This window comes from Chrysemys picta, chromosome 3 (assembly GCF_011386835.1).
Source record: "Chrysemys picta bellii isolate R12L10 chromosome 3, ASM1138683v2, whole genome shotgun sequence".
Taxonomy (NCBI): Eukaryota; Metazoa; Chordata; order Testudines; family Emydidae; genus Chrysemys; species Chrysemys picta.
Window position 1 is genome coordinate 7,834,118 of NC_088793.1, and position 14,755 is coordinate 7,848,872.

The 14,755-nt window shown below is 49.4% G+C and overlaps 1 protein-coding gene across 22 annotated transcripts in view; it reads right to left on the bottom strand.

The window, feature by feature from the left end:
- The window catches only part of EFR3B (EFR3 homolog B), a 166,515-nt gene that overhangs the window by 37,040 nt on the left and 114,720 nt on the right, over positions 1–14,755 (bottom strand). For all 22 annotated transcript variants that reach the window (XR_010600041.1, XM_065590096.1, XM_042848868.2 and 19 more), the window contains one exon: positions 8,032–8,153. Coding sequence is in view for 21 of the 22 variants with exons in the window: in XM_065590096.1 (XP_065446168.1) it covers positions 8,032–8,153 (122 nt within the window). In the remaining variant the exon portion in view is untranslated. The remainder of the gene's footprint in view (positions 1–8,031; positions 8,154–14,755) is intronic.

A 14,755-nucleotide genomic window follows, 5' to 3' on the forward strand; every position in this document is an offset into this window, starting at 1 on the left:
CACATTAGGGGAGAGATGGTCGTCCAGAGATGAGAGCAGTGGACTGGCCATTCTTTTCCTCACTCTGCGAGAGGAATGTGATCTAGTGGTTAAGACAGGGAGTCAGGACTCTGGGCTTCCTTTCTCAGTTCTGGGAGCTTGGCCTGTTGGTTAGAACTCGAGCTGTTTGGAGGGAGGTCATTCCCTTTCATGGAGGATTTCGAGAGTTCAAAATCTGGGTTTGTTCCGATTGAGAGCAAAAAATTCTCTGCAAAAGGGGACAGAGCCCGGGCTCCAGGGCAGTCTGCCCGGTGGGCTGCCTTGCGGCCACAGGACCTCTGACTCCAGGGCAGTTTGCCTGGTGAGCTGTCCCAGAGCTGCAGCCCCTGGAAGTCCAGATGGCCAAGGAGCTGCTAGGCTCTCTGCTCGCATCAGCCCAGATGACGGGCTGCTGAAGGACCGGGGGGCGAGCTGGCAGGAAACACAGCAGGGTTCCCACAGAACTGCGTCAAATCGAACCGAACCCTCTCCACCGAGTATTTCAAGCTTGACAAACTGGCAAATTCTAGTGAAAAGAATGTTTTGTTGGCAGTTTTCCAACCCGCTCTAGTTAGAACAGGGTATGGCAGGGTCCAGGCTCTGGCTTCTCCTTCCAGCTGGGTCACGGAGTGATCCATGCAAGTCAATTTACTTCCCCGGACCTCGGTTTCCCCATCTCTAAACTAGAGAGAACGCTACTTCTGTCTTTCCCAGGGGCTGCTGTCAGGACTAATTTGAAGTTTGTAAAGTGCTCCGAGAGCCTGAGGCGAAAGGCGCTAGAGCGGGACAAAGCACCAGTAATGCTTAGCAAGCCAGGGCCAAGGGGTGAGCTCGTGACATTATTTCTCACTTCACAGAGTGGTCAATCTGCTTAGAAGCAAAGATGGGCCCAGGCTGCAGCATTTAGAATTGGATCAAAATCTAAATTTCCCCAGCATGTGGGAGGGGGTTGGATCTGGGGATTTGGTTTGGCCCGATACAAAGATAAAGGGCAGCAATGAAGTTCAGACCCAGATCTGATCTTCCTCAGAGCCTGAGGGTGTTTGGAGCCAGGATTTTGGTTCAAGCCCATCTTGACTTAGAAGCAAATAAGCAAGTGGTGTTATTTCTCTGTGTGTCCTAGCAGACCCCAACAGGCAATGGGGCAGCTAACGGAAATCAGCGTTGCTCCATTGACTTTAATGCTGGCATGCCAATTTCTACTCGCTAAAGATCTGGTCCAACATAATACACCTCTACCCTGATATAACGCCGTCCTCGGGAGCCAAAAATCCCTACCACGTTATAGGGGAAACCGCATTATAGCGGGGTAGCGGGGGCAGGGCTCCGGCAGCGATTTAAAGGGCCCGGGGCTCCCCGCAGCAGCCAAAGCCCTGGGCCGTTTAAGGCGCCGTCCGAGCCCCAGTGCCAGAGCCCCGGGGTTACCACGTTGTATGCAAACCCATGTTATAGCGGATCACGTTATATCGGGGTAGAGGTGTATGATCATTCACATCTCCCTCTAATGGCTGGCTCCAGCAAGAAGAGACTTCTGCTTTGTATCAGCTCAGAGAGGTACTCCTTTAGCGTGAGTGCTGTCCTTTCGGTTCTGAAGGGCCTAGGTTCAATTCTAGTGAACTACAAAAATGTTCTCTGTACTAAGAAATCCCCCGCTCTGCACAGAGCCCAAACTCTTCAGCTGTGATGACAAGCAAAGACCGCCCCTTCACTCACACCAGCAATCTGTATACTCTGTGGTCTCCTAGAGCCAGAAAAATAAAAATAACCCAACACACTTTGTGAAACCAGTTCATGGAACCTCAGATCTGACCAGTGCACTTCTCTCACCCCGAGGCAACTCCCAAAGGAGGGCTGTTAAATAGAACTAAAATGCCGAAGAACACAGCGCACATCTCCCCGGCTTGCAGGAGCTGCCGAATAGCTCTCTTGCAATCCACGGCATAATTGAACCAAGATCATTTGTGCTCTCCGGGTCAGGGGGGAATAATGGGTTTTTTGCACCATTGTTTTACTAGGGAAAATAAAATGTCCCCTGATCACAGTGAGGGGGAAATAAGCTGCAGAGAACAAATCGGCCCAAAGAACCTAAACTATACTCCAGATTGGAACGGGCTCCCATGGGAGTTGGGCACCTTTTCTGCCTTTGACAATCCCCCGCCAGATCCGAATGGGTGCTCCGCTGGGACGCTTATTTAAACTGGGCCACAAGAGGTGCCTTCAAGACAAACTGGCCAACAAGATCCCTGCCTTGGACGGTTTACGAAGGTCCCGATCCTGCATTCCCTAGTGGGGTGATCACTAAACAGGCGCGGCGTCCCCTGGATGGGATCACAAGGTCCTCTGAGCCAGAGCCCCGCTGGTGGAAATCATCTACGTCCATTTACAGCAACTGAGGATCTGGCGTAAATGCCTCTCATTCCTCTGCGGCTCCTACGGCTCGCCTCTTTCCCCAAATACAGCAGCCCTGACCTAAAGCAAACACACTAACCTCCCCCCAGGCCCCAAGGGATCTGAAGAAAGCCAGCACACAGGCTGGAGAAGCGGCGTCTGACATGCCATCAATGCTTGTGCACGCAGTGCCTGCGCATCCTCACTCCCAGCCTACCTCCCTGCAGATATGAGGCCCCAGGTGGTTAAAAGGGACATAACCCGGAAAAACGTACCCCCCTTAAGGGATGGTTCACCCCACGCAGCATCTCTTCCCTGGAAAACGACTGCATTGTTTAAAGACATGGTTTGAATTCCCAGCAATCCCAGGGGGAGAAAAACCCTGCAGGGTTCCGTTCCTTTTAGAGAGAACACGTACATTATAACTTCAGGGGAATTGTCCCAGGTCTGAATTTGACCCTGTAACCTCACTTATAACAAACATTAAGGATCAGACCCTCCGCTGGAATAAATCAGTGAGATCCATTGATTTACAGCAACTGAGGACCTGGCGCTGAGTCACAGACTGAGCTCCCAGGTAGCTTGTTGACTTTCATCAGGTGAAACAGGTGTGCGAGGGCTGAGACTAGAAGAATTTTTTTCGGTGTTAAAAAAGTGGATAAGCAGCAACTGTGCTGCAGGAGAACAAACATCCACTTGTGTTAGCGATGCAGGAGGTGTCAAGGGAACTGGTGTGTGAAGGACATGGACAGAACTGTTTGAAATACAGAGGACGTTTCCTAGTATCCCAGGGCAGGGCAGATCGTCATGGATGGAGGGGTTGGCTGAAACCAAGTCAGGGGGCAAAGAGGCCCAATGCAATTGGAAATCATGACCCTGTGAATAAGGGTCACGGGATAGTTGCTATTTTCTCCACGTTTTCTAGGCGTTCAGTTCGCAATGAACTGTTTGGAAGTGTCGTAAGAGCCCCCCAATTATAAACAATAATGTTCCCCTGGTAAGTCACCGGCAAGCCCTTCCAGCGAACATACTGCAGCTGTGCGTGGACCAGCACGTCACGGAGCCCAAGAAACGTAGGCCCTAATCCTGGGCTCAAACAAACTCCCCCCTGGGTCACTAGAAGTAAAGAGGGGCGGCAGTCTGTGAAGGCTTTCGATCAGTAAAACCGGAGCGGGAACCTCAGGACTTAGCCCCCTGCAAACAGAGATGGGCCCAGACTCTAGATCCAAATGCGCCTGGATGTCGGGGCATCTGCAATCCCAGTGGCAACTGAAACCCACTTGGCCCCACCCTCCCCAGCAGCCCCCACACTGCCTTCCCCAGAGTGACCCTCTCCCCCAGCAGTGACCCTCTCCCCTCCCCTCCCCCCAGATTTAGTCAGGGGTATTTATAGTATAAGTCATGGATGGATCACGGGCCGTGAATTTTTTTATTATTATTATTGCCCATGACCTGTCCATGACTTTTCCTAAAAATACCCGTGACTAAATCGTAGCCCTAGCGATGACTCCTCTCTCTTGCCAATGAGCAGAATCCAAACACTCCCGTCACTGGGGCTGTTACAGCCTGAATCTCACTCCAAGTATCCTGGAGCCCCCAGTCCTTATCGAGCTGTGACACCAGCTGAACAGTGTGCTATGGGTGCCGAGTGGTGCATTATTCTTCCTTGTGATCAAATATTAAAAGTTGATTCTTCATGTGTGAAAATGCAATTTTCAAAGCCTTGGAACTCAGCCAAATCTCATCCAATTTTCACTAGAACACTTCAAGGCATCTCTTCTCAGTTACGGCTAGTTCCTTGTCAAATATCACCTTCCTAGTCCCAGCCGATTCAGCCAGACAGCTGTCAAAACACAAAGCTGCCAATGTTATTTTCCCCGTGGCGGAAAAGTATTTTCCCCATTGCTCTCCCTGTTCTCGGAAATGGCTGGCGTGGTTTTATTCCCACTTTCCAAAAGAAAAAAAGTCTCCTTCAAGCAGCAGGCCCCGAGAAGCGAAACCTGAAAGTTACAAGTGACTGCAACCTTAGCTTTCTCTAGCCAGGTTCTGGCACTGGTACCCACCACTGCACTATTTGAGCACTAGACTATCTGAAAGGCCGGGTGGTCCAACGGACGGAGCTCTGGACCTTAGGATCTACTCCCAGCTCTGCCAACGACCCACCCTGGGTCATGTCCCCTCTCTGTGCGTCTGTTCCTGCCATTAGTCGGTTTAGATTGTTAGCTCTACAATCAGAGGAGAAAGTAAGCCGGTCCGGTCCGGTGTACCGGCAAGAGCCAGTACGCCGTGCCAGACTGGACCGGCTTCCGCGGCAGTGATTTAGAGGGCCATGGCTCCAGCCACTGCTGGGAGTCCCTTGCCCTTTAAAGCGCCAACAGAGCTCCAGCAGCGGGGCTCCCGCGTTGATTTAAAGGGCCTGGAGCTCCGTGGCAGCCAGAGCCCCAGGCCCTTTAATTCGCCCGGAGCCCCAGGGCTCCCAGCCGCCTCTGCAGCTGGTAGCTTCTGGGTGATTTAAAGGCCCTGGGGCTCCCAGCCACAGCCCCAGGACCTTTAAATATTGAAAGGCCCCGCCTCTTCCGATTGAGGTCACGCCCCCTCCGGTTGAGGCCACGCCCCCGCTCAGGACTCCAGCGTACCGGTAAGTCCTTTAAGTTACTTTCACCCCTGTTTACAATCTAGTGCAGGGATTGTCTCTTACCATATGACTGCACAGCGCCCATGACAATGTAAGTCCAGATTCTGGTTGGAGCACCTAGGGCTACCATAAAGCTACTAATAGTGTGTCCAGCTGCATTGAACTAGTCCAGGACAGCAAAACTTCATGCCCTTAGCTCTGGGTTTGTGCATAGTCTGAGCATTGGCTGTTCTAAGGTTCCAGGTTACAAGACCAGAGACCAAATGATCACCTCTTCTTGACGCTGCTCTGAAGCACTGGATTATTACTCTGTGCTGTCCCTGGCCTCTCCCTGCTTGTTATTCCTCGGCCTTTGAAAGGCTTTCTAGAACGCCTAACCTCGCTACGAGATGAGGGGAAGCAATTCAAACTCAACAGACTGCAGCCTAACCACGGGCAAAATATAGTTACGAGAACAGCAGGGCGTTACTGAAACGGCCCCCAGTCGAACCCCAGCACCGGCGGGCCTGGAGCAATGGGTCTCAGCTGGCTGGCCGGCTCAGTGTGCTTCACACACTGCTGCCGTGGTATTGCTCCAAAAGATGGCACATAATATATCTTTGGAAAACTACTAACTCACTGCTCATTCGTGTCCTTGCGGGATGTGGGAACAGTTCCCCTACAAAGAATTATATAGATGTGCTGGAAAGCGATTAAAACATGTTTGACGCAGGCATGCCAGTAGAAGTTGATAAACGGGTTTTTCCAGACGAAGGAAAGGGGCAGACACCTGAAGCCAGATGTGGCCAAGGACAGGGGTCTATTTCGTACTGGACTTTGCAGGAAGATCATTTGCATTGCGGAAATCACAAGTGGGGTAGAAGCCAGGATGGCATCTCCACCACACAGCATGGCGTCTACACCCAGCATGGGAAGGAACTTTATGTGGGGAGTCACTTCAGAAGAACACATTTCAAAGGTTTAGTGGTCTATAAAGAGAGGGGAAGAAAACCTGTAAGTGGCCCTTCACCTGAGGAGACAAAGGGCTTGTCTACTCTTGAAACGCTACAGAGTAGACGCTACTCTAGGGGGTTCTCCTGTCGGTGTAGTTATCCACCTCCCCGAGAGGCAGCAGCTAGGTCGATAGAAGAATTCTTCCATCCACCTAGCGCTGTCTGCACCCGCGCTTAAGTCAGCCTGACTACGTTGCTCAGGGGTGTGGATTCTTCATACCCCTGAGCGATGTGGCTGGGTCAACCTAACTTTTTAGTGTAGACCAGGCCACAGAAACCAAGCGCTTTGAACTAAGGACTAGCCAGCCATGCTGGAAGAATGACTGCGGAGAGACAACTTCTCTGAACAAAAGACTCTCGTTTGTTGAATTTCAGGCTTAGCAGAGTGTTTTCACTTTTGTTTGTAACCATTTCTATCCTTATGGGATCACTTACACCGAGGTTCTCTTTTCACAAACGTGCTTTACGTTTGCTGAAAACCAGCTCAGTGCCGTTGAAGGGAAGGCTGTGTTAACCCCAGTTATGCTAACAGGCTGCTGGATATTGTCTCTCTAAAGGAGCAGTGACCTTGGTAATGGTTGTGTGAGCGTTACAGTCAGAGGGGCTGGGAGTTGCAGAAAGATGTGTGGGAGGAGAACTCAGGGCTGGAAGGGTTATTGAGTTGCACTGCAAACAGGTGTTGACTGAACCTCTTCCTGGCCTGGGTCCTCCAGAGCGTCACAGTCAGTTACCGAATGCTTGGCAGGGGACGGAGAGGAGGTCACTTTAAGTGCTAGTTGTTTTTAAATGCACTGCAGACGACATCACCATAAACAACATTAATCTGTCTGTGTTAGTCATAATTAATCCTCCCGAGGAGCATCTTCCCAGCACAGGAAAGCGAGCCGCTCGTTAACACTCACGTTCCGTATTTCAATATTATAATCAAGCCCTCGGTCACATTAGTGGATTTTAATGCTGCTCTAAGGAACCAGCTCGACAGCACTGGAGACTGAAGTCCTATGTTGAACCGCACACTAGGTGCGCACTTCCTACCCACGTGCCTCATCCCTGATCTGAGTCACTGGGTCACTCCCAATTTGACGGCCTCTCTCTAGTGAGTTCTGGTGGTCTCTGGGAGGTTGTCCTAGAGAGTGAATGTGTATGCTCTATGCCCAACAGCCATTGGCAAAGGAACTGGCTTACTCTATTAGGTGGCTGGGAGTAGATCCGGGTGGGAAACGGTTTTCCTCTCCTGCGAATATTTTCAAGAGTGCAGAAACTTTCCTGTTCCACATCAGAACAAAACAGGGAAAAAAAACAAGCAGGGACCCATTCACCTGGGATGAAGGAGAGCTGGATTCAAGTCCTGTGCTCTGACCACTGATTTACCCCAGGGCATCTGCCTCTTTCAGTTCTGCACCCAAGAGACCTCTCTCAATTAAAGTTCTGGCAAACCCAGTACGTTTCTTCAAACAGTTTTGATTCCAACACATCGGCATTTTCCAAAAAACATTTTGTTGAAAAATTCCCAACCGGCGCCAGCTGCGAGATGGCATGGAGAGCCACTGGATTCCATTCCACAAGTGGCTTCAGCTTCCAGAGGTTGTTCATAGGCTCCATTGCACAGTGATCCCAAGATGAAAAGCATCATGTAACAGCTTGTCTACATGAGGACACTCAGGCAAATTAATCCAAATTCATTTTAAAACGGATTAGTTAAACTGCATTAAACCTGTGTGGACATTCTCGTTCACAATTAGACTGGCCTTAATTCAGATTAATTTAATTCACTTCCAGATGAATTAAAATGAACCAAATTAAAATTGAAGTCTTGATAAGAGCATCCACACAGGTTAATGAGGTTTAACTCATCCCCTTTAAATTTAACCTGTAGTTAATTCGGTTTAACTTTCCTGACCACCCTCAGGTAGACAAGCCCTAAAAGTTTCATTCACTTGTTCAGTCATTCGTTTGCTAGACAGAAGTGGGGGCTGAAGTGTTTTATTCCATACTCACTTTGTTCTGATCTCCAGCTCATCGTGACTGGAGTGGCACATCTCACTGAAGCGTGACACAAAGAAGTCATAGCTCCTGTGGTAGGACGGAGTGTCCTCTTCAATGTTCGCAAACTTCACAAACTGGAAAAAGGAAAATGAACGAGAGAAAGTCAGCCCAGAGGAACAAAAGCAAAGGAGGGAGGGAGAAAAATGATTAGTAAGCCTCACCAAGCTCAACATCAGAAGCAAGCTCCTCACAGAGCAGGACACACCAACTCAAAGCAGCACCAGAACAACAGATGCCAAACCGGCAGACATATCTCCACAGCTACAATGATCAACACCCCCCACAACACACCTGTCAAGATCCATGAGTCCTATTCACGTCTATCGCAACATCCAGTGCAATAAACACCCCAATAACAACTTCATTGGTGAAGCCAGATAACCACTACGTTCTCGAATGAACTCGCACAGGAAAATGATAAAAGACAGACACCGTATCACCTGTGCATGAACACGTTTCACAAAGCGATCGCTCTCTAGCTGACCTCTCAGTCCTCATCCTCAATGGAAACCTACACAACACCTCAAAAGACCAGCCTGGGAGCTTAAATTCATAACTTCGCTCGACGCTAAAAATCACAGTCTTAATAAAGACACTGGTTTATGGCTTATTAAAACAAACTGTCACTCGCTAACCCCCCTTTTTTGTCCTATGACTGCAGAGGTGTTAACAGGCCACTTCACCTTGAATGTTTATGCTAGTTTTATGCTAAACTATCTGTCACACCAGCTGGGACACTAAGCACCTTTCCCAGACCTGAAGAAGAACTCTGTGGGGTGAAAAAGCTCGTCTCTTTCACCAACAGAATTTGGTCCAATAAAAGATATAACCTCACCCACCTTGTCTCTCTAATATCTTAGACCCAACACAGCCACAACACCACTGCAAATAATAAAAATCTCTCTTTATAATTCTTATAGCTTTTATGGGCTCCAGTGATACAAAGAGGACTTAAACCTGCATTAAAGGCATCAGCTGAGGATACCTCTAATGTAGGAGAATCCTGGGCTGGATAGCCAGTCCTATGCCAGCCCCCAGCATGGAGGGATATGCAGGGGATTGGAAGGGGGATGTCACAGATGTCAGTGGAAAAAGGTCCTCAAGGTGCCGTTCCCCCAGCCAGGATCACCAGAGCACATTGCACTGCCAATCCTGGCTGGGGGAACGGCACCTTGAGGACCTTTTTCCACTGACACATTAGAGCACCCCTGAGGCTGCTCTAATTTGCATTATTGGCTGGCTCAACCTCAGTATCTCCAGGATCTGAAAGGATGGAAAGATGGCATAAAGCCATCTAATGCCCCTGGAAGGGCACTGAGCACTGCTCTAGCTGACCTGGGAATCTAGGCCTGAAAAGTGAAGGTTTAAAATAGCATTCTGAGACTCTGAAAATCCACCTGGCTTCTTCCTGCTTTTAACATCTCCACCAGGAAACAGTGGAGAATCTACCCGCAGAACTTAGCTGATAATTCTACTGCTGTTGATAGAATCCAACTCAGAGCCGCACTGCTTCCGCAGGGCTAACTGGAGCAAAAACTTGTTGTGTCAGTAAAGTCAGCAGATCTACAGCTCGGGCCTTTGAGAGTCACATTTTCAAGCTTTTCTCTGCAACCACGAGGGCTAGAGACTTAGCCGACAGTCTCTGCAGTTTCTTTCCAGGACCTGAAGCTGCAGCTTTCAGAAAAACATCAAATACCGCAAGCCTCAGTATAAAATTACAAGCATTGGCCTCTAACCTGAACACCCAGGGAGTAGCTGCGTTGAAGAGAAGAAGGTCATTGCTTTCCTGAGTGTAACCTCAGACAAACCTCTTAGAAAGTTACCAATGCGGTGATACTTTGAACACACGTTGGATTTATTTTATCCCCAGGGAAAGGCAGAGTCCTTGACATTTTTTTTTGCTAACAATCCCACATGCTTTATTTTTTCTTTCTCCAAACGCAGGCGCAACCAATTCCCTGGTAAGATTTTGGCTACTGTAGCCCGACAGACAATTCCTGTGCTAATACTATGCGGCACCTATCAAACTGGGCAGATAATGATTCGACAGCACGTGCAATTTTCCTACATCACAAGGGCTGTGTCAGTAGCAGCTGCGTTTGGATGACGTTGTGAGGCAGGCCGGGATACTCTACAGCCAAGCTACCTCCAAAACTGTCCTACTTACTAGTGCAACACAGCAAACACCCAGAGAGGAGCGACGGCTCGTGGAAGAAGGCTCCAAGAAATGCTTCATTCCAGGAGCTGTAGTCCAGCCTGCAGCCAGCACATCAGCTCTATGCTCCAAGCCACCATCTGTCCATTAGCAAAGCAGTGAAGACTGCAGAGACCCACTCCCTCTGCCAGAAAGAGACATTTATGCATCACTTCTATTTCAGACTCCCTTGCTTTCATTACGGTTTTATCATGGCTAGTGTGGAGAAAGTGAATAGGAAGTGTGTTTACCCCTTCACATAATACAAGAACCAGGGTCACCCAAATAAATTAATAGGCAGCAAGTTGAACACAAACATAAGGAAGTATTTCTTCACACAACACAGCTGTGGAACTCCTTGCCAGAGGATGTTGTGAAGGCCAAGACCATAACAGGGTTCAAAAAAAGAGCTAGATAAGTTCATTGAGGATAGATCCATCAATGACTATTAGCCAAAATGGTCAGGGACGCAACCCCATGCTCTGGGTGTCCTTAAACCTCCAAATGCCAGAAGCTGGGACTGGACCACAGAGGATGGATCACTTGAAATTGCCCTGTCCTGTTCATTCCTCTGAAGCACCTGGCATTGGCCACTGTCGGCAGACAGGATACTGGGCTAGATGGACCATTGGTCTGACCCAGTATGGCCATTCTTATGTCTTCATCTGCAAAATGGGGAGAATATAACTTACCTCTGAAGTGTGCTAGGTCTATCTAGCTTCTAATATGGTGCCCATCACCATTGCAACTCAAAGTTATAGTGAGCACGTCAAGTCCTCCTCTCTCCCCCCACCAGCCAGATGGGGCTAGACTTGATTCTTTTTCTTTTCTCTGCTTGCCTATCCTGCGAGGCTGCTGGGAGAACAGCGTCCAAATTATCTGTCTGTATCGTTTATGCCACTCAATAAGAACATACGAACAGCCATATTGGGTCAGACCAAGGTCCATCTAGCCCAGTATCCTGTCTTCCGACAGTGGCCAATGCCAGGTGCCCCAGAGGGAATGAACAGAACAGGTAATCATCAAGTGATCCATCCCCTGTCGCTCATTCCCAGCTTCAGGTGAACAGAGGCTAGGGACACCATCCCTGCACATCCTGGCTAATAGCCATTGATGGACCTATCCTCCATGAACTTATCTAGTTCTTTTTTGAACCCTGTTATGGTCTTGGCCTTCACAACATCCTCTGGCAGGGAGTTCCACAGGTTAACTGTGTGTTGTGTGGAAAAATATAATGGGGATTAAAAAGAAAAAAATTCATTTTGTTTGTTTTAAACCTGCTGCCTATTAATTTCATTTGGTGATCCCTAGTTCTTGTGTTATGAAAAGGAGTAAATAACACTTCCTTATTCACTTTCTCCACACCAGTCACGATTTTATAGACCTCTATCACATCCCCCTTTTCCCAAGCTGAAAAGTCCCAGTCTTATTAATCTCTCCTCCTATGGAAGCTGTTCCATACCCCTTATTTTTGTTGCCCTTTTCTGAACCTTTGCCAATTCCAATACATTTTTTTTAGATGAGATGACCACATCTGCACATATCATGGATTTATATAGAGGCAATATGATATTTTCAGTCTTATTATCTATCCCTTTCCTAATGATTCCCAACATTCTGTTCGCTTTTTTGACTGCCGCTGCACATTGAGTGGATGTTTTCAGAGAACTATCCACAATGACTCCAAGATCTCTTGCTTGAGTGGTAACAGCTAATTTAGACCCCATCAGTTTATATGTCTAGTTGGGATTATCCTTTCCAATGTGCATTACTTTGCATTTATCAACATTGAATTTCATCTGCCATTTTGTTGCCCAGTTTTGAGAGATCCTTTCGTAGCTCTTCGCAGTCTGCCTGGGACTTAACTATCTTGAGTCGTTTTGTATCATCTGCACATTTTGCTCAGCCTCTGCCTTCGGTGTTCAAATCATTGCATGGGCAGAAGGGTCTGATTTGCCTCTAGGCGCACGATTTTTGCTCTCTTAATAAAATGTCAGATCCAAAGAGGAAATGAAAGACTGGCTTTGTGCAATCCAACAAGCCGGCTCAGCCGCACTGGGAACTGTTCCCAGAAAAAAGGGACCCACTTTCAACCTATAAATGCCTCCATTATTTACCAGGAAAAGCAGCAGTGTTATATAATGAACCTTACACCACTGGCTGCACAAGAAGGGAGCTGATAATGGGACAAGACTTGGACCCGGGGTGAGAGAACTGGGAGGGCTTCTCCTGCCCATCCCCGCACCAGGGAAGGAGCTAGTTATCCCAACAGAAGACACGGATTTGAATTAGTTTCCAGTGACTGTCACCCTAGAATCCTAAAGCTCCCTTCAATGTCAGCTGGCACCCGCAGTGCTGACTGCAGCATCTCCTGGCTGAAGCAGCTTCTCCTTTTCGGGGAGAAGGTTTGTTTAAAGTAGGAGGACATTTAGTGCTCCCAAAAGATGCCCGATTGACAAGTTCCAGAGCACAGCATACAGGCATCGTGAGCTTCTTGAATGCTGCCCGTCTCCTGCCAATCTGCCTCTTTCCTGGACTGCAGGGACCTCCTCCGGGCAGGGCCGGCTCCAGCATTTCTGCCGCAAGCAAAAAAAAAGCCGCGATCGCGACCGGTGGCGGCAATTGGGGGGGAAAAAAAAAAAGCCGTGATCGGTGGCGGCAGTTCAGCGGCAGGTCCTTCGCTCCTAGAGGGAGTGAGGGACCTGCCGCCCCCGAATTGCCGCAGGTGCCGCCCCTCTCCCTTGGCCGCCCCAAGCACCTGCTTGTTAAGCTGGTGCCTGGAGCCGGCCCTGCCTCCGGTGGCTGAGAAAGGAGAACATTCTCCAGGGCCCACTCGATCCGTGGCCCCTCTGCTCTGCCTGCCAACCAGGGCTGCAAGGTGGTGCCAACTGCCGTCTGAGCTGTCTGAAAGCAGGGACGGTCTCCCTCTGTCTGTTTAGCCAACGCCTAGTGCAACGGGACCCGGATCGGATGGGGGGGCTTCTGGATACTACCTTAATACGCATAATCAATTGGAATGGCAACATATGTCCATAAGGAACTAGACTCAGACCAACAGCGCATTTCACTCCAGAATCACTTTGTGCTCCACCTGCCCGGAGATGGATTGGAGCTAGTGACCTGTAGATGAAAGGCTCCACCAGCCATTAGCAGGCCCTGATTAACTGTATCGGAGACCCAGGCTCAAACCAACCATTGTGAGTGCAGAGGGACCTGTGGTTTTTAATGATGCTCTTTCTCTGCTGTACATAGACTGAAGCATATCTGAAAACACCCAGCGGTGTCTCTGGGCTCCGAGCGGGGCTGGCGCCAGCCACGCAGACTTCAAAGTCCTCCAAAGCAGGAGAAGCCAGAGACAGGTACCTAAAGATCAAAGCACCAGCTTTGACAGACACTGGAAAATTTTTATGACTTAAATTATTAAAAATTCCAGGAACTAACTTTGATGAGATTTTTTAAATAAACATCTGCAGGTAGAGCAGGTGGGGTCACCAGGACTCCTGGGTTCGCACTTAGAGCAGGTGGGGTCCCCAGGACTCCTGGGTTCTAATTCCGAGTTGCTGAGGCTCTGCACATCATTTCCCCAATGTGTGTCAGCTTCTCCACCTATAATAGAGGGATTACGATCCTTCCCTATCTCACAGGGCAACTGTGTTGAGAAACCGCTGCAGGATTCCCCCCACCACTATCCCCATGACCCCAAACTCACGCAAACACCCCTGACACATGACAGCTATTGGAAGCTTCATGCATGCATCTGAATGCCACTGTAAGCTCCTGGAGGCTCAAGCCTTTACGTACAGCACCGAGCGCCATTGCAGATTTCAGTACAGAAACACTGCAAAATTAACAACCGGACCCGCCCACATCTCTGCTGAACCCTAGGACCTCCGAGCCCTGAGAAGGGACCTGATTACGCAGAGGTACACTAGAGTCACAGTGCAAAGCTGAGCAGTCCACATGGGGTTAAACACCAAGCAGCTGCACTTCAACCAGCAAGTTGCTTCCGGCGCATAGGAGGCGAGTTGGAAGTCGGGATGTAGAAGGGCTGGAACACGCAGGCCCTGGGAATTGTGGGATAGCGCTGGTGGACTATCAGAACACAAGCACCACAACCGTGCTTTATGCCCTCACTGCAAAGTGGGCAGGCTGGGACACGGGTTGGTACCTATACCCCTGGCCAGCAAGCCCATGTGCTAAGGGGAATGCAGGCATGTGTCAGAGGACCGGGGGGGGCGGGGCTTCGACATGTGTCTGAGCCTGACTTCTGCACTAGAGAGACTCCCCAAAGGTGCAGAAACTGCATGGGAGAATGGATGTCTTCAGGGGTACAGTAATAACAGGATTTGCACACATCTCTGCTGGACACCAGGAGCTGGGCACATCCGAGACAGATGTGGAACGAGCACCCCCCCACCGGGGGCGTGTGAGAATGATCAGTATTGGGGATTAGCAACGCATGACTCAGCGAAGGGGAGACAT